The sequence below is a fragment of the Solanum lycopersicum genome, chromosome 1 (genome assembly GCF_036512215.1).
Source record: "Solanum lycopersicum chromosome 1, SLM_r2.1".
NCBI classification, from domain to species: domain Eukaryota; kingdom Viridiplantae; phylum Streptophyta; class Magnoliopsida; order Solanales; family Solanaceae; genus Solanum; species Solanum lycopersicum.
In genome coordinates this window covers 89,648,048-89,668,309 of record NC_090800.1, presented here as the reverse complement: position 1 = coordinate 89,668,309, position 20,262 = coordinate 89,648,048, and the positions used below count along the sequence as shown (strand labels likewise).

General features: G+C 31.4%; 1 protein-coding gene and 1 long non-coding RNA gene across 3 annotated transcripts; one reads left to right on the top strand and one right to left on the bottom strand.

Annotated features, from left to right (window-relative positions):
* Window positions 1–1,993: 1,993 nt before the first annotated feature.
* On the top strand, window positions 1,994–6,593 carry LOC101249866 (uncharacterized). Its single transcript, XR_182383.5, has 5 exons — window positions 1,994–2,193; window positions 2,478–2,877; window positions 5,176–5,281; window positions 5,547–5,607; window positions 6,029–6,593. It is a non-coding gene; the product is annotated as an uncharacterized lncRNA (long non-coding RNA).
* A 109-nt stretch (window positions 6,594–6,702) lies between these two features.
* On the bottom strand, window positions 6,703–14,085 carry LOC101248721 (2-carboxy-1,4-naphthoquinone phytyltransferase, chloroplastic). 2 transcript variants are annotated; one of them, XR_011211820.1, is made up of 12 exons: window positions 13,779–14,068; window positions 12,415–12,685; window positions 11,394–11,497; window positions 10,482–10,553; window positions 9,793–9,931; window positions 8,300–8,406; window positions 8,135–8,225; window positions 7,991–8,029; window positions 7,796–7,906; window positions 7,453–7,528; window positions 7,148–7,286; window positions 6,703–7,042 (listed from the first exon to the last, which is right to left on the bottom strand). XR_011211820.1 is itself a non-coding variant. In XM_004230511.5 (12 exons), exons 1-11 carry the CDS (start codon window positions 13,856–13,858, stop codon window positions 7,158–7,160), a joined length of 1,209 nt encoding a protein of 402 aa, XP_004230559.1. In that variant the 5' UTR covers window positions 13,859–14,085; the 3' UTR covers window positions 6,703–7,042; window positions 7,148–7,157. The 2 variants fall into 2 exon arrangements, 1 of the variants encoding a protein (XP_004230559.1); XM_004230511.5 differs by having other exon boundaries at window positions 7,453–7,518; window positions 13,779–14,085.
* Window positions 14,086–20,262: the final 6,177 nt, after the last annotated feature.

The window sequence follows — 20,262 nt, the reverse complement described above, 5'->3', positions numbered from 1 at the left end:
CATGTCCCTAGTTAGCAGCTTAGTCTAAAATGTACTTTTTGTTAATAGTTTCATCCAAAAATGCTTCTATTATTAATTAATGGATTAAAAATACTATTATTTTTTTCAATTTTCTTTTCAAATACATTCTTTTTGTAATAATGGTTTTTTAAATTAGTAAATATTTGTTCTAATTCAATTCATAAAAGATTAATAATTTTGTTATCATTATCTAAAGAAAATTAATGATAGAATTACCATGATTAATTAAAAAGGTACATGGAGAATTGTTAAAACGAGATTAAGAAGAAAAATATGTTTTCTTCTTATTTATAAGCTAAAGTTATTTTAAAAGAAAATAATAATAATTGGATTCTTTAATAAATAATATTTTTTTAAAATTAGAAATAGAGTATGTTTAAAAAGAAAAAAACACTACTAATATAGTTAGAAAAAAAACATTTTTGATTATTAAGTATAATAAATTTAGATCAAACTAGTAGTGGAATTTTTTTTTGTACCAAACTATTAATTGAGTGCATTTTTGCTCAATTTTACCTAGTATAAGGACATTGTTAATTCTTTCCTATAATAACATTTTATGTTTAGGGCCATTTAGGTCAATTGAATTCTTGAACAGACCTACAAATCCACAATCCATGGTCCAGAAATCCATAACCCGATTCATTCGGCTATTTTAGAAAACTTTCACATATAGCCATTTAAAAATAATTAATTACTCTTCATGACTATAGTTTGATAATTACAATTTGTAACTACATGTTATACGAAGGAGAGAGACAAACGAGACTGGGAGAGAGAGGAGAGAGGCTAGAGGGAGAAAAGAGTGGGAGAAAGGTGAATTTTAGATAATTGTATATTATACATATGTATTTGTATATATGGCAAGAGAAATTGAAAGAGGGAGGAGAGAGGAGAGCGAGACTGGGAGAGGGAGGAGAGAGACGAAGGCGAGAGAGGGCATAGAGTGAGAGAGAGATGAATTATATATGTATATAATTGTATAGTACATATATATTTGTATATAGGGCAAGCGAGATAGGGAGAGGGAGGAGAGAGGCGAGCAAGAGAGGTCAGAGAGTGATGAATTGTATATGTATATAGGTTAAATAATTGTATATTATACATATGTATTTGTATATTCTGCGAATTATACATATACAAACATGACTAATTATAAAAATTCAAAGTCAGTTTACATAATTAATGTATAATATTAATGGCAAATAGTAATTATAACAAACTATACCGATAATAAATAATTATAGGGAAAATTGTATAAAATAGCAAACTAATAACCTAAATTAAATGGAATGGCTAGGGTTTGATTTAATTGTGCTCCATAGCAAACGTTGGCAAAAATTTGCCAGGCGTCTCTCTCCCAGAAGTCTCGCTCGCCACTCTCCCATTCTCGCCTCTCTCGCTTTATACACAGAAGTGTATAATTTCTGTTTCTGTTTTGTATAAAGCGAGAGAAAATTGTATATACACATGCAAAAATGTATATCTTTGTGTTATACTCTTAATTATATAATTTACAAACATTTTACTTCAAATATTGCAGAGAAAAAGGCCAAAGAATTATACAATTGTGAATTATACAATTGCAGTGAAATACAAATTTTTCTAGCTTTATACAACAGAAGTGTATATATTTGTGTTTCTGTTTTTGTATAAAGCGAGAAAAACATATATCTTCTTGCTCTACACTTATAATTATGCAATATACATACATTTTAATTCGATTCAACTGTATGCAAAGCTAATTATACAATTGCAGCCAAATAGGCCAGCGAATTATACAATTTAGGCCAGCGAATTATACACTTTTATATGTATAGCGAATCATACAGTTTTTATGTTTGCTATGGAGCGCAATTATGCAAAGTTTGCTATATTATACAAATATGATTTTTTTGTTTGCTATATGTGAAAGTTGCCCATAATTAAATAGTACAAGTTTGCTTTGTTGCATAATTTTCCCAATGGGCTATAATAACCCAACAAGGCAACAACCGAGAAACACAAAGAGTCCATGACCCGGTTTTCCCCCCAAATCGACTATGTCAAAACCCTAGAAGACCCTTTACCGTGGCGGGTGGCGTCGCAACACTAGCCATTTGTATCCATCCGGGTCAGGCTACATTCCTCGGACCCATTCTTCCTTAGCAGTGACTTCCATACTGAATCTAGGTATTGCAATTTTGGGAGTAAATAAATTTTACATGTGAAGAATGTGCAAAATATATTTTGTTTGTGAATCAAGAATGTGTTAGAAGTCTACCTAGATTTCAGTTTTGGAAATAATTTTCTGCATTGTATAGACGGACAGAAAACATCTGAAACAAAAGATTAAGTTGCTGCTTTTCTTCAAAGAAACTATCATTTTCTTTGGTCCCAATTTTGTTGAACTTTTAACTTTTTGTCTAATAAAATGCATGTAGTTATTACTTTTAACCAATTATATTGGTTCATAGGGTGTGGAGTTGAAAAAGGAACTGCAGACAATGGGGGTTGTATTTTCAAAGAAGAGTAAAATGATATGGAGACATTGGTTCAAGGTTGATAATAGCCTTAAGCAACAAATATACTTGTCTCGTATTAAAGATAATCTTGTGTTCTTAACAAATGGTTAGGAAAACACATCACTTGCAAAGGCCACAATTCACTTTAATGCAAGATGAGTCAATCTGTTGGTTTAGGGCGACAACACTTGAATCTGATGGCATGCAATTACAAAGAAGGTGTTTCTAAGTAGTGCATTTATTTGCTATGAGCCCCAGACGTTCAAGGTGTTATCTGTGCTGAGTGGTGATAGTGGTTTGCAAGGTTTGAAGCATATTATTGCATTGTCAAATGTACATATTGCTCTTTCAGGTTGGTACATAAATGCCTCTTCAATTGCTATGTGTGTATGTTTGTGTGTGTTTACATATATAATGTATATATGTATGTGTGTGTGTCTTTTTATATTTAAAGTATTATGTGTCCTTATAATGGAAATGTAAGTCATCTGCAACAGAAGACATGAGGAGAGAAAAGTGAATGTAGATTATTTCAGCACATAAGATTACATAGTTAGCTTCTGACTGATACTCCTTTATTTCTTTTTTCATGTCATTTCTCGTCTTTCTATGTTTTTGATTTGGTAACAATTATATTCTTTTCATGGCATTTATTCAATAAAATGATAATTGTTGTTTCTTGATATACTCTAATAGCTGATTAGATGCTCATTTGGCCTTCCCTCCTTGGTGAACAAATAAGAATTGCTTAATACACTAGTGTGTTTTTGATAAAGGAGACTAATCTACAAGGAGATTACACAGGCAAATATGGACTTCTTAGTTTCCTGGTTGAGCACTATGCAGACAGGAAGTTAGTAGGCTTCAAAACAAGTTATCTGATTCAGCTCTGTCCAGAAATTTTTAGAGAATATGTAGTCAGGGATTGTTTGGTTGATAACATAAGAAAGTATCACCGCACACAAATTTCTACATGTCTGATATACTATGTTTGATTTGCAACATAAAACTCTGTACTGCTAATTTAATTTCCGGTGTAAAACTATGCATAACAAATATTCCTTCCGTCCCAATTTAAGTGTCTTGGTTTGAGTAAGCACAGCGTTTAAGAAACAAAGGGAGACTTTTGAATCTCGTGGTCTTAAATAAAAATGTGTGTAGTCTTTATTGTGGTCTTAAACTTGCCAGGTAGATTGTTGAAACTGGAAAACTTACTAATATAGAAAGAGTCAGTCTTTCTAGGACAATCAAGAAGGAAAGTAAGAGCATGTTTGGATTGACTTATTTTAAGTGTTTTAAGCACTTATCTAGTGTTTGGGTAAGATAAAATAATGCTTTTAAGCACTTATCTAGTGTTTGGGTAAGATAAAATAATGCTTTTAAGCACTTGTGTCTAAGCCAAAAACTACAAGTCCATCCAAACAGGCTCTACGACACTTAAACTTGAGATGGAGGGAATACTCTTTTGTTGTGATACTAAAGTATGTATTGCTAATACCAACATAATTATGTGTGATATAGTGTATTATCTTATGTGGGATAGGATACGGAATAAAAATAGTAATTATCGATACTTGGATAAGAGTATCTAGAAGCATAAACTTTGCTTTCAAAGTAGACAATTATTCAGCTCATAACAATCCCTACATTGATATTCATTGCATAACACTCCTTCATCATGATCCCTGCATAAACTAGTCCGCAAACCAAATGGCCCCTCCAGGTATGAATAGGGTGTGTGCCTGTTTCCTATATGAAGACCTTGAGGACATGCAACAAGTGGGCAGAGTAAGGCTGGGATGTCTCTCCAATTCTTTTAAGCCAAGTATAATCATATTCATGTTAGGAATATCTCTTTTCTTGAGAATTGCTATATATGCCAAATATACTTGTCAAATTTTTTTATCACAGCAGCGGTAGATCACATGTCATAAAAAAGATATGCCATTAATGGGAAATACGTTACTTATTCCTAGAGATAATTTCTTTATAAAGATTGTGGTCAGATTTTGTTATGGTCTTTATCTATCTCTATCACGAACCATGTGCAATGACTGCCCACTCTTTTAGGATATATTGGCATATCGCATGATCAAGCCAGTTGTACTCTTTGGTTGTTCTGTCCTGTCTGATCCAATTGATTGTAATGTGTGACCCCTCAGCGGTTGTAATTATTGCATTAAGGTGTAAAAAGGTACTCTATTGATTTATTTTTCTTGTGAATTTGTATTCCTCCACTTCTTTGATAATGATAGCTGGTAGGTTCCATTCATTACTATTGTAATCTCAATCCACTTAGCTTGTACAGTCACATTCATTAGGCACTTGTATGAGAGACACATTGATTCAACCACAATCAAACATAGAAGGCTGCCATAACCTGTCAATGTTAAACAAGGATTGGGAGAACTGCTTTTCTAGAGATCACACACTTTATATTGTAGATTTGGTATCGAAAGTAGTAAAGGAAAGATGTAGATTTTGAATGTAGAAATGGTAGTTTATCAATTCAGCAACGTATATGCAGTTATAAAGAAGGGAAGGTATGATAGGATTTGCATGCGATTTTGTCCTTCATCGTCTCGAAAGCGAAAAATCATTCGTTTGTTAATCTATTTAGCGGTTGCTAATTATGAACTTCAATACACAGCTATTTGGCCCGCCTAAGTGCGGGCCCTTGATGGCTCGCATGACCTTGTAGGAAGGTCCTTCCAATGAGTTGCAGTATGCGCGTTTGCTGGCACGTAGGGATCCAGGTAATGTAACTTCTCCCTCAAACCCTTGTTCCATTAATTAGTTTTGTCCTTTTTCTGGTTTTAATTATCTGGATTTTGTGATTATTGTTCATCTTTAAATTTATATCCTTGGTATTTGCCCATAAGCTTCCTTTCTTTCTGTGTCTTGCTTTTGGGCATTGTGTTTTCCATGTTTTTTGTTGAAATACATTTGGAAAGTAAGAGAAATTAAGTATAAGCTCTTAACATATGACATGTCTGATCCTTCGCATTCTCATGTTCTCAGCTGTCAGCACTGGACCCGAGCTGCGATCAAGTTAATAATCACACCTTTCTTAGTGCCCAAGGTATTTAAACCAATAAATTGGGATCATAAATTCAAATCAAGATAGAATTTTCTGTATCATGCATTTTCAAAGGTTGGAACTTGGAAGCAGAAGTTTGGATAAGTAAAAACCGTTTGTGTAATTTTTTTTCAATAGCCATACAATTGTTTGGGATCTCATTACATTTTTGTGAGGAGTACATGACATTTTATGACATTTCTGTTTAATTTACCATCTCAAAAAAAAAAAAAGTTTTCCTTTTTGAATTTATAGCTACATCTCTTCTTCATTTATCACCTCACTTGTGGGATATACTGGGTATGTTGTTGTCGTATCCCTACATCTCTTCTTCCTTCTTCCCTAGGGCTGTGAAACTTCCTTCACTTTCCAACCGATTCAGCACTCTCACTATAGCTGTGTTGCCACTTTTGCAATGTAACAGGAAGTAGTCCACATTCTCAACTGTGCATGTGCACATGAAGCACCAAGTAACAGCAGTATATGCAATGCTCCGGCGTTCTCATGTTCTCGGATCTTAGCGCTGGACCCAAGCTGATAAACATATCTTTCTTGGTGCTCAGTTGGATCATACAACTCGTGGAGGACTTATTCCTGGAACGTGGTCAGTAATACTGGGTGTCCCTTATACAGCAGCAACATAAAACCTTGGTCAGAAACTAGTATTAGGCTGAATGGTCAATTATCCAGGCTGTGGTGCAAACATGCTTCAGCAAGATTCCAATGGATGAACTTATGATAGTTCAACAGTTGTAGAAGTTATAGAAATTAAGATGACAGTACACTGTTTGTTTGTCTGTTGAAATTTGTCTTGTAATAGAGTCCAACTTGATTGAAAACCTGAGACTGGCGGAGTCTCCTGTCAATGATTTGAAGGTCTGTTTTGGACTCGAAAAGTCCAATGATCTTCGATTTTACAAACAAACAACTATGCCCCTTTTCCGAGCAAGTTGAGTTAATTATATGAATCTTCTTATTTTAAACTTTAATATGATTTATTTAAAAGAAGTAGCTCTGTTTTAATCAGCCAGTTTAATTACTTTAATCAATAGAATAATCAAGACCTAAAACATAGAAATTTAGCAAAATCAGTCACCATTAGGCAAACATAATGTAACCTATATTATTAATTAATTGTCATCAGGAAACACTAATTTATTATTGATGCATCACATTCATGCATTTCTTGAAAGTTCTTCTTAGTGCTCAAGTCTAATACACTCAAAAAGAATTTTGGAAATTTACTGAACTAAGGGCAGTTCAAGTAATCCAATGTCCATTGGATCGAGCAGGCAGGCTATTGCCAAGAAGCTTTGAATCTTTTTTCCATTCCCTTCTGTAGAAAGTTCATCTTGTAATTTGAATTCAAAAGAGACTGAGTTTGTAAAAGAAATTGCTCCTTGATGCTTTTCAGGTCTCTCAGCGACAATGTGTATTCCTGAGATCAGACGTAGCCACTAAATCAGTAAAAAGTCGTTCTCACGTAAATGCTATACTCATACTGCACTCTGGTAAATAGTTTTATAACCACGATAAGCCTAACCTGATGAATCCTATATTGGTTTTGGAACAGGATATCTAGCAACCATTTTAGCAGCTACCAAGCCAGCAGCCAGAGCCACTCCAAATAGAGCATGAAGTCTCACACAGTAATACTTTGCCATAAAGATCTTTGCTTTGTCCTAAAAATTGAAGTTCAAAATCATGACTCGAATGAACATTGATTGCCCAAAGGGGGAGCAAAGTAGATATAAGTCAGAGGAGGATATACAGTTGCACTTTCTATATTACCCCAACAATGACCAAGATGATGTTTTCGTGGAAGAACAAAACAAGATCATCACTCACCTTATGGTTCTTCTCCACATAGCTAACTACGAGTTTTCCCACTGGTATTGTTAAAGCACAAAGAATCTGGAAGAAACTGATACTGGATTACATAGTGGAACATATCTAAGTATTCATAATTTGAAGGTTAAAATGATAACATTAAAATCGCCAACACAAAATCCATAACAGATTTATCACAACTTAGTAAACTTCTTTGGTGACTACAAGTTCAGGAAATTGTTTCTGGTTAAAACCAAATGAACAAAAGCTTCCCAAAACATGTACGTTGCAGATAAACAGAAAAGGAAGTTTCTCATTGTTAATTATTGTAACCACATTAAGAAACCATATAAGGACTTACAATACATGTTAACGGAAGTGTTTGAGTAAAACCGAGAAGAAGCATCCCTGAATAGAGTGTTGCCACACCCACTTTTACAACTCTAGAACCAGCTTCAGTACCAAGCCTAACCTGAACTCAGAGGCAAAAATAGAAGTGACCAATAGTTCTTTCATTTCTACTTGAACTTTTGATGTCTGACCTAGGTGTACTTACCAGTGGAGAAAACTTCCTCACGGCCTTATCCCCTTCTACCTGAATTTTGTATCAGATGAATGAGTTGCAAGTACAGGTAAAGCAATGGTTAACAAATTATTTCTCACAACGATTGAGTCAGGGAAGGTAAGGAGACCTTATTACCTGGTGGAAATGACTACAGAACAGGATAAGTGATGTTGTGAAACCAACAAGTGCTGATGCTGAAAGTGTTGTATATGTGATTGGGAGCTCACTGAAATGCATATTAAACCAGATTTAGTTATGTGTAAAAGCCTTCATTATATGAGTACTAATATTAAGACAAACCTGGTGTTGCTTTGAAGCAAGTAAAAGGCAGTCGTAGCAAAAGGACCAAATGCAGCAAAGCACAAGGGTTCCCCTAGACCTTGATAACTTAACCGAAAAGGTGGGCACTACAAGACAATTTGTTAGAAGCAACGGAATCCAATTATTTATACATTGAGGGGAAAGAGAGACAATAAACAACTAAAATTACTCATAAATCTCCCATATAGCATAGAGAGAGAGATTAGCACAGAAGCTCACTAATTTATTATTAAAAACATTAAAATAAGATCTTTGTAATTTAGCATGGAGAACAAGAGGACAAGACAGGTGCTGTAATAGAAACAGCTGAAATTATTTTTCTTTTCTTTAAGAAACTAGTTGGTATTGAGCAAGCTCCATCGAGGGAAACTTTGAACAGATACAGCTGAGGGTGAAAGAGTAAAGTAGGAGCAGGGAAGAGAAAAATTAGAGTTCAAGAAGGCTGACTACTTCCTGTTATCCCAATGGGAAATTGAGATTAAGGCATGATAGATTGATTAATTGCACTTGGATTAGAGATTTTTTAAGCGAAAACTTCGATTTCCAAGCATTGTAGCAATTAGCGGGGTTATAAGAATGAACCATTTGAAGTTCAATTCTTCTTTATAAAGAGAACCTTTTCCACTTCAATTAAGATGTTGAATTTCCTATGTTAACCATAACAATAAATATTGCTTATGGAGCAATATATGCAGGATCAGAAGTATAGAAGATTCCATTGAACTAAATTATTTGAAGGGAAAAATCTAATATACCCCTCAACTTTGTCATTTAGAGCTCAACTTTGTCATTTAGAGCTGATATACCCCTTATTATTAAAAGTGACTCATTTATATCCCTACTTATAAACAAATGACTCACATATACCCTTTTCCTCTAATTTTTTTCTAAAAAGTATAATCCCTATGAGTAAATTTAATCCTCATCAAAAAAAAAAAATTGACTTTTTTTTATTTCAATGACTAATTTAGAATTATTATTTTGATAATCAAATTTATTTATGTTTCACTAATATTTTTGTAAAACTTGTTGTAGATGACCAAAATTTTTTCTTCGAATACAAAAATCAAATTACAATATAGACAAAAAAAGTTAAATTTTTTTTCTTTAAACTAAGGAATGAAAGAAAAAAATAAGAATAAGAAACTCAAATAATTATAATAAAAGAAGTCAAAAAATGATTTATGTATGAAAAAAATTAAAATATACCTTGAACTTTGATAAAAGAATCATATATACCCCTAAATAATTTTTTTAAAAAAATTAAAAGTAAAAAATATAAATTTAAAACTAATTTTTTAACTTCCGTTAAATGAAGGGTATATGTGAGCTCATTTTGTAACGGCAGGGGTATATGTGAGCCGTTTGTATAACGGTAAGGGCATATATGAGCCACTTTCATAAAGGGGTAAATCAGCTCCAAATGACAAAGTTGAGGGGTATATTAAACCCTTTTCCCTTATTTGAATTACCTGATATATGTAACCACAAGTAATTGCAGAAGCTAATAGTAATATAGCACGTAGATTTGCAGCCTCCACAGATGTATAAGTAAGCCCCAAGAAGCCAAGGGCAAGTAACAAGCAAGCAGCAACGAATGTTCCTGTGCGGCTTACACCAAGATTACAAAGCAAAGTGAGTCAACCTTAAAACAGTAATTCCAAACAAATTAATATAAGGCCATTGCAAGACCACATTGTTAAGGCAACCTTATACTGGAAAAGTCACCGGAACCTCATATTCACAAACTGAAATATGGAAGCAGTCTGAGAAAGAGTGACTTTAATTGATACATCCTCTTCTTTTTTTAGAAAGGTAACATTTTAGTTGACACATACTTTTAGTCAGCAAAAGACTCTAGCACATACTTGATACAGGTTATTGACTTATCTAGCTTGTACTCACAATCTAGTAACTATGACAAGTAGCAGTCTGACTGAAGGTTAGTCAATATACAGGTTATCCTGTCCCCTTCAAGTATTCAATGACAATGATTTCAAGCATAAGAATTAAGAGCTCAATATACACAGCCATGCACTTCATTTTCAGAAAATTATGGTACATCATCCTATTCAATTAAAGTAAGATAAAGAAAAAAGAAAAAAAAAGGAAAAAAATAAAATAGTAATGCGATTGTCATGGCAGCAGTAGAAATTTTTACCTGCCAACAATGTTCACAACTGACTCTTTCTTGTCCTTATCAGCTCCTGTGTCAAAATCATAAACGTCGTTGCTGCCCAGATTACAGAAATATTGATACAGAGTGCAAGATGTGTAACAAGGACATTATAGTCCTTACTTGTAACATAACCATAAAAAATAGAGCCACATGCATTATAATAAAGTACAACCTTTTTAAAACAAATCAAAATTATTCCTATTATAGTGCACCAAGGCAATGTCAAGGGTTGGCTAGCGGTCAATAAAGTGGGTAGAGAACCATAAGCTCTCATGTTCAAATCCCTGCGGAGGCAAATACTAGGTGATTTTCCCCATTTATCAAAGCCTTGATGGGCAGAATTGCCTAGTACTTGAAATGGTGGGAGATAGTAGGTACCCCTTGAAATTAGTTGAGGTGTGCGCGAGCTATCCCAGACACCACAGTTTTTTTTAAAAGAAACAGTGGGTTTGATGCTTAATCACTTCCATCTACCAAGTTAGCCCAAATATCTCTCTCATATGTTCAGAAACAATCTCAAAATATACAATTCTTGCCAAGGCAACATGGATTACACTTAAGGGTAGAAGAAAAGAAAATGTAATGAAAGTAAATGAAAAGAGAGGGGGAAAAAGAAGCAGAGGACTAGAGAAGAAAACAAGATTTTCAAGAACTAACCCCTCCAATATAAAAGTCCTACCCCTATCCTTATTCATTAATTGTTGCAACAAGATGAACCTAAAAGGACTTCATCTTGTTGATTGAAGAGGGATTTGATTGTATCTAAATGTCATTCAATCAAGTGCTTCTTGCACTAGACAACTTTGACTAGATGGTGAAAGCACATCAAAGTATTTCCACCATGCCACCATGATCAAGTAGTAGATAGAATTCCCAAAGACAGTAAACACACACCTTAAATTAAGCCAAGTGATAATAAAAACTGAAGATGCCAACAGCATAAAATAACGCCTAGCAGAAAAGAGGCCTGTCTGCAAATAAGCAGCTGCACTCCCCACCTATTCATGAGGAGCAAAAGAACAGTGAGATTTTAGTGTGACGATGCTGCAAAATCTTGTTCACTATAAGCATAGACAGTTTTACTATAATTATTCACTACAACAACAAAACCAAAGGAATCACTTTGGAAATCTCTTTAGCTAGATCAAGTGAAAACCACTAACACCAAACATAGATGGGCTCCAAGAAACAAGAACAATATGGATTTTTTGCTCAACTAAACTCAGAATCAAACTTCTACGTATAAAAGGGAATTCACCCTTTACCCTAAAAATAAATAAATATAGGTGAATTTTTTATAAGCCTAACATCACTCTAGCTTTAATGGAAAAATCTCCTATTTCTTTTTTTCCAAATAAAACCAAAAATGACGTAACAATGACATCCTCAGAGTTGTCTTCCTGTTCTTTCCAATCTTTTGAGTAACATGATCATGTTATTTCAATGGAATACAAAATATCTCGCCTATCTAGTAATCATCATCACTCACATATTGAAGTTTACCGGCTCCTGACAACAGTTCAGGCTGTTCAATTTATTATTTTATTATACTGTTTATAATAGTCTTCTAGCTGCAGTTATAGGTCTAGCTAGCTTGTTTAGTTTATTCACAATGGCGATTCTGCATCATCTCCGATCTGTAAATAAAACTTCTCAACAAATATATAAAAAAAATCCACCACATTTTTCTTGATAGGCAATTTAAGTAACATATTTAACAAACCACAGGTAGCCTTTGTATAGTTTGGTAACACAAGATTAGAACTCGTAATGATTGCTTGCATTTTGAATATCATTAAATATAAGAAACTAGTTAGGTGTTACCTTCACATTATGCCATTCACATAGGTTTACATCCAAAATCCAAACAACATATATAGTTGAAAATGTTCCAAAAGAAGACTTCAAAACTTACAGTTAGAGGAATTAAGGCTACAGAGTATATTGGCAATTTGATTGCCCTCCATATCAAAGTAGCTTGTGAGATATTTTCTTCATTCTCCTCACTGGTAGCATCATGTTGTTGCACTTTACACATGAAGAAACCTCTCAGGCTTGAATGCCATTGCTTGACTTCTTTCCATCCTAAGTCAATAACACTGCCAGATCTTCCTGTGCATTGGAAGCAGCAGATTGATCTTTGTCTGACGTGTGATGGTAGTGAACAAGTCCTTAAGATAAAATTCCTGCCAAACCGCATAATGTCAAGGTCAGAAAAGATTCAATTGCTGATCAGGGATTGAACTTAAAAGGTTTTCAGACATTGCGGTAACTATTCAAAAATCAAGCCCAAAGATAATCAACATCTTTGGGATGTTCAGCAATCAAATGACAAGCAAACATTTTCTAGCATTTGCAAATTCAACTATGTAAACAGCTAAATATTTAATAAGCTACAGAAGGAAATGAAATAAAAGGAAGCATTCATAATGTATTGAAGCTACACATAAGAAAATATCTACAGAACAGATTCATTTCATGAACTTTGATATTTCCTAAGGTTACATGCCCTGCATTCATGCGTACAAATGTGGATAGCCACGACTGCATTTACGTTTAAACATATCCACAAAATGTATTCACCTCATGCATTTTGACATGTCCTGAAGTTGAGTAGCCAGAGACAGTTTCCTCCATTTATGCATATGCAAAAATATTGATCACATACTAGTCTAAAACATATTCGCTGTTTCAACCATACCTATGTTTAATAATATTTCCTCATAAAAATTATTTGCTGGTGTACCGAACAGGGTGTAGATTTCCCACTCCATTAATGTTTTAAGCATGCTCGTTACAGGTAAATGAGTAGCATTTCCAGCTCTCGAACTACTTATATAGAAAATGACAATTCTATTTAGAGTCAAGCCCTTCTTGACTCAATCCCAGAGTATAAACTAGTGGTTAATAAAGTGAATTCAGAACAATGAGGTCTCACATAGAAAGTCCACGGTAAATATACTAGGTGATTTCTTCCTATTTATCCGAACGCTTGATCGACAGATATACCCGGTACTTGCACTAGTACTAGTGGGAGGTAGTAACTACCAGTGATTTTCTTCTCTTTTTTTTTGTGATTTAAACTTTACATATGACACATTAAGACGATGAGATTAAAAAGTAATTTGGTACATACATAAAATCCAAAAGTCTTTGTTTACAAAGACAAACAAAATTAAAATTGTAGAAATATGACAAATAAACCAAACATATCAAACCTTTTTTCATGGAAAAACTTTATCTTGGAGATTTACTCACACAACACTAAAGTAAACTTGCCTGGAAGAAATAGGCGCATGGCTAGTCTTATTAAAGGCAGAAACAAGAATTGGAACATTGAAAGTGGCTGACGATGCCATCAGTAACTCTGATTACCACTTAAAGCATCAGCCAAAATTGGGATTTTGAAAACATCACCACTGAAATTGAGAATAAAGAGACAATGCCCAAGAACATATAAAAAGTAGCAAATTTTATCTGTATCAAGAATCAAGAATTTCAAGAAACACCAGTGCAAAGATAAGCCTATCAGTTGAGCAGCAGTCAATAAGAAACAAAAGGACAAAATTAGTCCCTTAGTTTCGATGGTTAGTACAAAATAATTCCCTCTTTCTATATTTACATTTTAGTCCTTTAAATTTGTTATAAATTACAATATTTTTAGTTTCCAATTTTCCATTGAATATTTATGAACCTAAACTATTAATTAAGACGAGAATCATGAAAAGAAAGAAACTAACGAAAAGTCACATGATAATAGTTGGAGAAAATATTAAGTACTCAAGAGTTTTTTTATATTATTGTTGGGAGGTAAAAAAAAAAAGTTAAAGAATATTTTTTTTTTTGGAAAAATCAAAATTTTGATTAACTGTCGAGTAAAAATAACTTTTTTGCATCTTAAAAATTCTTTTTTTTAAGAAAATTAGAAACGAAAACAGAAAATTATTTTTTTGTGAAGACTAAAATATCACTTACATATTTATCTATATCTCTTAATAATTAATTAACATATTTCATAAGTTTTGTTAAGTTCCATTGAAAAGTTTCTTTTTTTTTCTTTTTATATGATAAACCTTTTATTTTATTTATATTTATATATCTTATTATTTATATTTGATATATTATTTTATAAATTTGACAGTCAAATTCATCTTGTTACAACTATTATGGCTAACAATAATTTCATACGATGATATTCTACCACTGATAAAGACTATTTTGCAAATGAAGACATTATTATAGAGATCGAACAAGAAGATGGGTGACCTTAAAAAATACAAGGTTGTTTACTCCTGTGAAAATATTGCGTGATAAAATTAGAATCAAATTCATTGAAAAAATTTGTGATGTATGAAGAACTTTATCTATTTTTATTATAAGATTTTTCGTATTTAGTGATTTTATTTGCAGAATAGTTTTTAAATTTATTTTACTTGATATTTTTAATTATATTTAACTCATCATGTTAACAATGTATTAATATTTTATTTATTTACTTATCTATGTACAATATTGATTAATAATTTGATTATGTGTATTTTAATTTAATTAAAATAAAATTCTAATTAAAGTTATATATTAAATATTTAAAATGTTTTTCTTTACAAAATAATTTTAAAAGTATATTGATATTTGCTCTTTTTTGTAATTTGAATCTCAAAGCACTTTTCAAATGAATTTGTCCAAACATCAATTTTTTTTTAAAAAGTTTATTTTTCGAAAAAAACTAATTTCTGAAAAAAATACTTTTAGAAGTAAAGAGTTTTTAGCAGCAATGTATTTTGGATCTTTCTACTTGATAATTTGTTAATTAGCTTTTCAAACTCAATGAAATTCAATATTGTAATCCCTTGTGTGTTTTCATCATTAACCAAACTTATGTGAAAACTTAATAATTGAGCTTGCTCAACCAAGCGTGATTTTTAGCGTTAAAGGAGCGTGTTTATCAAGTACTATTTTAAATTATTTTTTAAAATATATATTTTTTCTTTTTTTATATTTTATGGAGTAACGTCTTGTACTAGTAATTATTATGAAATAACTATTACATGATATTACTATATATGCCATGTCATTTATGTAAGAAAAAATGAGCTACACACTATGATTTGAGAGTTTTAAAATTTTTATTTTAATTTTGAGAATTTATTGGATGAAAATCAAGTAAAAAAATTTAGGATACAAGCTGACAAAGTACTTAATAAACAGAGTTCATGTGGGGGTTATATCTTCCTCACGCAAAAGTAGAACACCAATCTCAATTAATTAATGTTCAGATAATTATTAGCTCCAATTGTGAATATTAATGGTAATGCTAAGTGATCAGAAAATTTAACTAGAATTTAGTTAAAAAGTTTTAGAAGTGTATAATATTTTTAAATAAACAGACCTTTTTCCATTTCTTAACTAAAATGTATTAAAATGACTAAAAATATTAAAAAGAGAAAATAATATAAATAAAATATATGTCGGGCCAAATTTTGTGCCCAATTTTTTTCCCAATATTAATTAGAGTTGAATAATGTTCCAATCTTTTTGAACAATCTTTACCTTATAAACGAATTTTTGAGTGGAAAATCTTAAAGTTTCTCATCATTATTAGAGTATTATATCAATCACGATTCATTTTTCTCAAAGAAGCAGAGGCCCAACTAGTGAGCAAATTATAATAAAAAAACTGAGGAATAAAATTAAACTTATATTTTTTCAAAAAAATTTGAACATGTACAAATATACTCTAGTTGCTCTTCTGTTTTCTCCCTGCTCCAAAATCTAGCAGATGATGACTACCTTAATGTAGCATGGTTTTTTATTATATAAGTAGTTCAAGTGTCATTATGCAATTCTCTCTTTTATTTGTTAAGACTGAGGCAAATTGATCATACATGTACCAGGCCGACTGCTGAATATATGAACTGTGAGCAAGTGAAACTGTTTTTTTTTTTTTAATATAGAAAAGGGTCAAAAGTGTTCTTAAACGGTGCATAAAATGTTTTCAACTAAAAGACTGAATCATTCTAAATTTAGAAATAGCATAGTGTAAACTTGTCGTTTTAGCTTTACTGAGAAGCTTCTATAGTCACGTGAATGTTACGACAATATTGAAGATCATAAGTTTCACAACATCTTATAACTATATACAATATGACATGTTAAAAGTCTTGAAAGTAATGAAAATATTCATTTCTTTCTCAAAATTATGTGCCCATTCTCATAGGTTCAATGCTATAACTTTCGAGAGTGACATACTTAATTATAAACCAAGATTATAGAGTTCAATATTACTATCAAGGATTGATCAAGTTTTAACTAGATAAACCATAGTGAAACTTTGAAGGGTTTCTTTGAACCTTAATTTCTTTTCTCAATACATACAAGTCCACTTAATTGACATTGGAGCTCCATTAATTTGCCATTGTAGGGTAGGAGGTTTCATAGTTAATGTTGTGGCAAATCAAGTTCAAATAAACTTCTTTTGTGTTTTAAGAATTATTGACATTAATTTGTCATTGTAGGGTAGGAGGTTTCATATTTAATGCTGTGGCAAATCAAGTTCAAATAAACTTCTTTTGTGTTTTAAGAATTATTGACATGCAGTGCATGTGATAAATGGTTCTTTAAGTTTTTATAACCAAATTAAACTAACAACGTTTTAATCGATTTTGGCTCCTCTCCGATAATAGATCTCTCCGATTCCTCCATTACCTTTTTAATATTTTAACATATGTCATACAAATAATCTAATGACTCATATTTCTTTGGTTAACTAAAGAGTTTTATCATAATTAATATTTTTCTCACTTTCTTTTGGTGCTTAGAATCCTTTCTTCTTAGTCATACTTTATTAAACTAGCAATGCACTAAACCAATCGAAGAGATTAGTATACTAGAGAAGAGCCTCTTCCGTTTAAATTCATGTCGACTAAGGAATACGTACTATTAACTACGTATAATACGTATTAATAGTACATTAGTACGTAGTACGTGTTACATCATGTCACAGTAGAAAAAGTCTTGCCTCGATGACATTAATACCCGCGCACCATGCCTTCTCCACCACAAATTATTCCTAGTACTATTTTTTTTTTGTTTTCAGCTGAATGTCCGGAGTCCATATTGAAGATTCGATTAAAATTTGAATAGCGCGCATGGTTATTTTTGGTTTCCTAGTATTATATCACTTGTCTTTTTCTTTATGTATCCGCTAAATTTTTATCTTCATTACTCTTTTTATTTGAAGATTGAAGATATTTTTTCTAATTAAAAAATATTTAAATTTCAAACTTTTTATTTTATATTAAATAAGATAATTTATAACCACACAAATGTCTAATTTTAAGTGGTATAATTTAAAAAATCTATATATATTCACCACTCAAATGGGGAGAAATTCCCAAGTGTTTTGGATGAATTTGGAATATTTTGTTCTTTTAACAGTGATTAGACTACGTGTCTAGATTATTATTTTTTTCAGAGAAAAATTAACGCCGACATGAATTATTGATAGGCAAAGGCACCACAATGTAATTGATCATGTCATTATATTGGAAAGGAGCAACTGCCCCATCCTAATTCATGACAAAAACTTAACTAAAATCTAGCAATGGATAAGAAACGAATTTTTAAATAATAATTAAATCTAGCCATATTTAAATGTTATGACAATATTGATGACCATGAATTTCAAAAAATCTTATAACTATATACAATATGACAAGTTAAAAGACATAAAAGTGGTGAAAATAATCATTTCTTTCTCAAAATTATGTGGCCATTCTCATAGGTTGAATTCACGTAAACTGACATTGAAAGAATAGAATAGAAGTAGTGGATTGTGTTATCAGAAAGGGCAAAATAAATTAAAAATCTAACAAGTTGAAAAATAGGGTAATAACAACAAATAATAAGTAAAGGCTGATATTTTCCTGGATTTGGAGATGAATGGTGAAATATAAATAAAAGAAAAATATGTGTGATATTTATTAAAAGTGTGACAGTGAAAGTTAATAATCAACATATGTAACACAAACTCACAACAAACTTTATCAAAAAAATAAGAATCACCAACGTATGTTTGTGATAGAACTAGTGGGAGTGTCTCACCTTCACCTTTAATTAGAAGTCTTAAATTCGAATTCTAAATATGAAAAAAATTCTTTTGAGAGCGTCACCCCGAAATAAGTAAAAAAGAAAAGAAAAGAAAGTCAGACCCTATATAAGTCTTTACTACTTGTATAAGCACTACTAGCTTGTGATTCGTGTAGAGCTAGAGTGTCTGTACCCTACAATACTAGAATTTCGACTCTTCTTGATGTGTATAATTATACTCCAAAGAATATTACTATCAAGGCAAATAAAGGATCGACCCTTCGAGTTTTAACTAGAAAAGGTGATTCTAAACCATAGTAAAATGTTGATGAATACAAGTCCACTTAATCGACATTGGAGCTCCATTAATTATGGCTGTGGCAAATCAAGTTCAAATAAACTTCTTTTGCGTTTAAGAATTATTGACATACCATGCATGTTATACATGGTTTTTCAATTTTTTATAACCAAATTAAATTCATCACGTTTAAATCAGATCTCCAAGTAAGGACAATAGCATTAACTATTTAATACTTTCTCTGCTCTTAATTATTTGTTTAATTCTTTTTAGTTGTTTCATTCTACTTATCTATTTTGCTAAATAAAAAAATGATAATTTTTTTTTTACATATTATAACCTCAATTCATTAATTTTGGAAAAGATAAAATTTCTAAAGTTTTAAATTTTTGATTCATTTGTTTTATACTTAATAGGCTAAAATAGTAAACTCACTATATCGATCATTATTTTCTTGATAAATATATCAATTTAAAAATGAATAAATAATTAAAAATACAGAAAATATATATTAATAGTACGTGTTACATCATGTCAATTGTCACACAGAGTAGAAATAGTCTTTGCCTTTAATGACAATAGTACGCGCCATCGCTTCTTCACCACAAATTAATCGTAGTACTATATTACTTCGTCTTTTTTTCGTGTCTTCAATACTCTCTATATTAAAAAAATAAAATTTATTTGATCGAAAATAATAAAATATTAAACTTTTCATTTTGTCTTTAATAAAATGATCTATAACCATATAAATGTCTATAATTTGTTTTAGATAGCATATTTCAAAATAAAAAATCTATTTATTTATTCATTACTAAAATCCAGATTAATTCCTAGTGTTTTTGAAGGATTTGGAATTTCTCGTTTTTTTTTTTTAAAATAGTGCTTAAATAACGTGTCTATTAGTTTTTTAACACAAAAATTAACCCCAATATGAATTATTGATAGGCAAAGGCACCACAACATAATTCATTCATTATATTGGAAAGGAGCTACTGATTCATAACAAAAACTAATTAACTATTACACTAAAATAGAGGAATGAGTAAGAAAAGTGTTTTTTTAATACTAGTTAAATCTAGACATGTTTGCTTTCTAGGATTAAGAATTTGGATCTGATAATTATTGCTAGTTCTTAAGAACCAGAAAGATAATTAAACACCCCACCTCCATATGATTTTAAACCTGTGTCTTCATGTGGTGGCAAATGATAAATTTTGAATTTCTTGTATTATTTTTTGAATTTTTTTTATAGTCTCACACACATATTATAACGCATTTAAAACTACAATTTTCAGAAAAGAATAATCTTAAAACTCCTTATGGAGTGATGAACAGTGCTACATGAATTGAAATTGATAGAATCATAGAATGGTA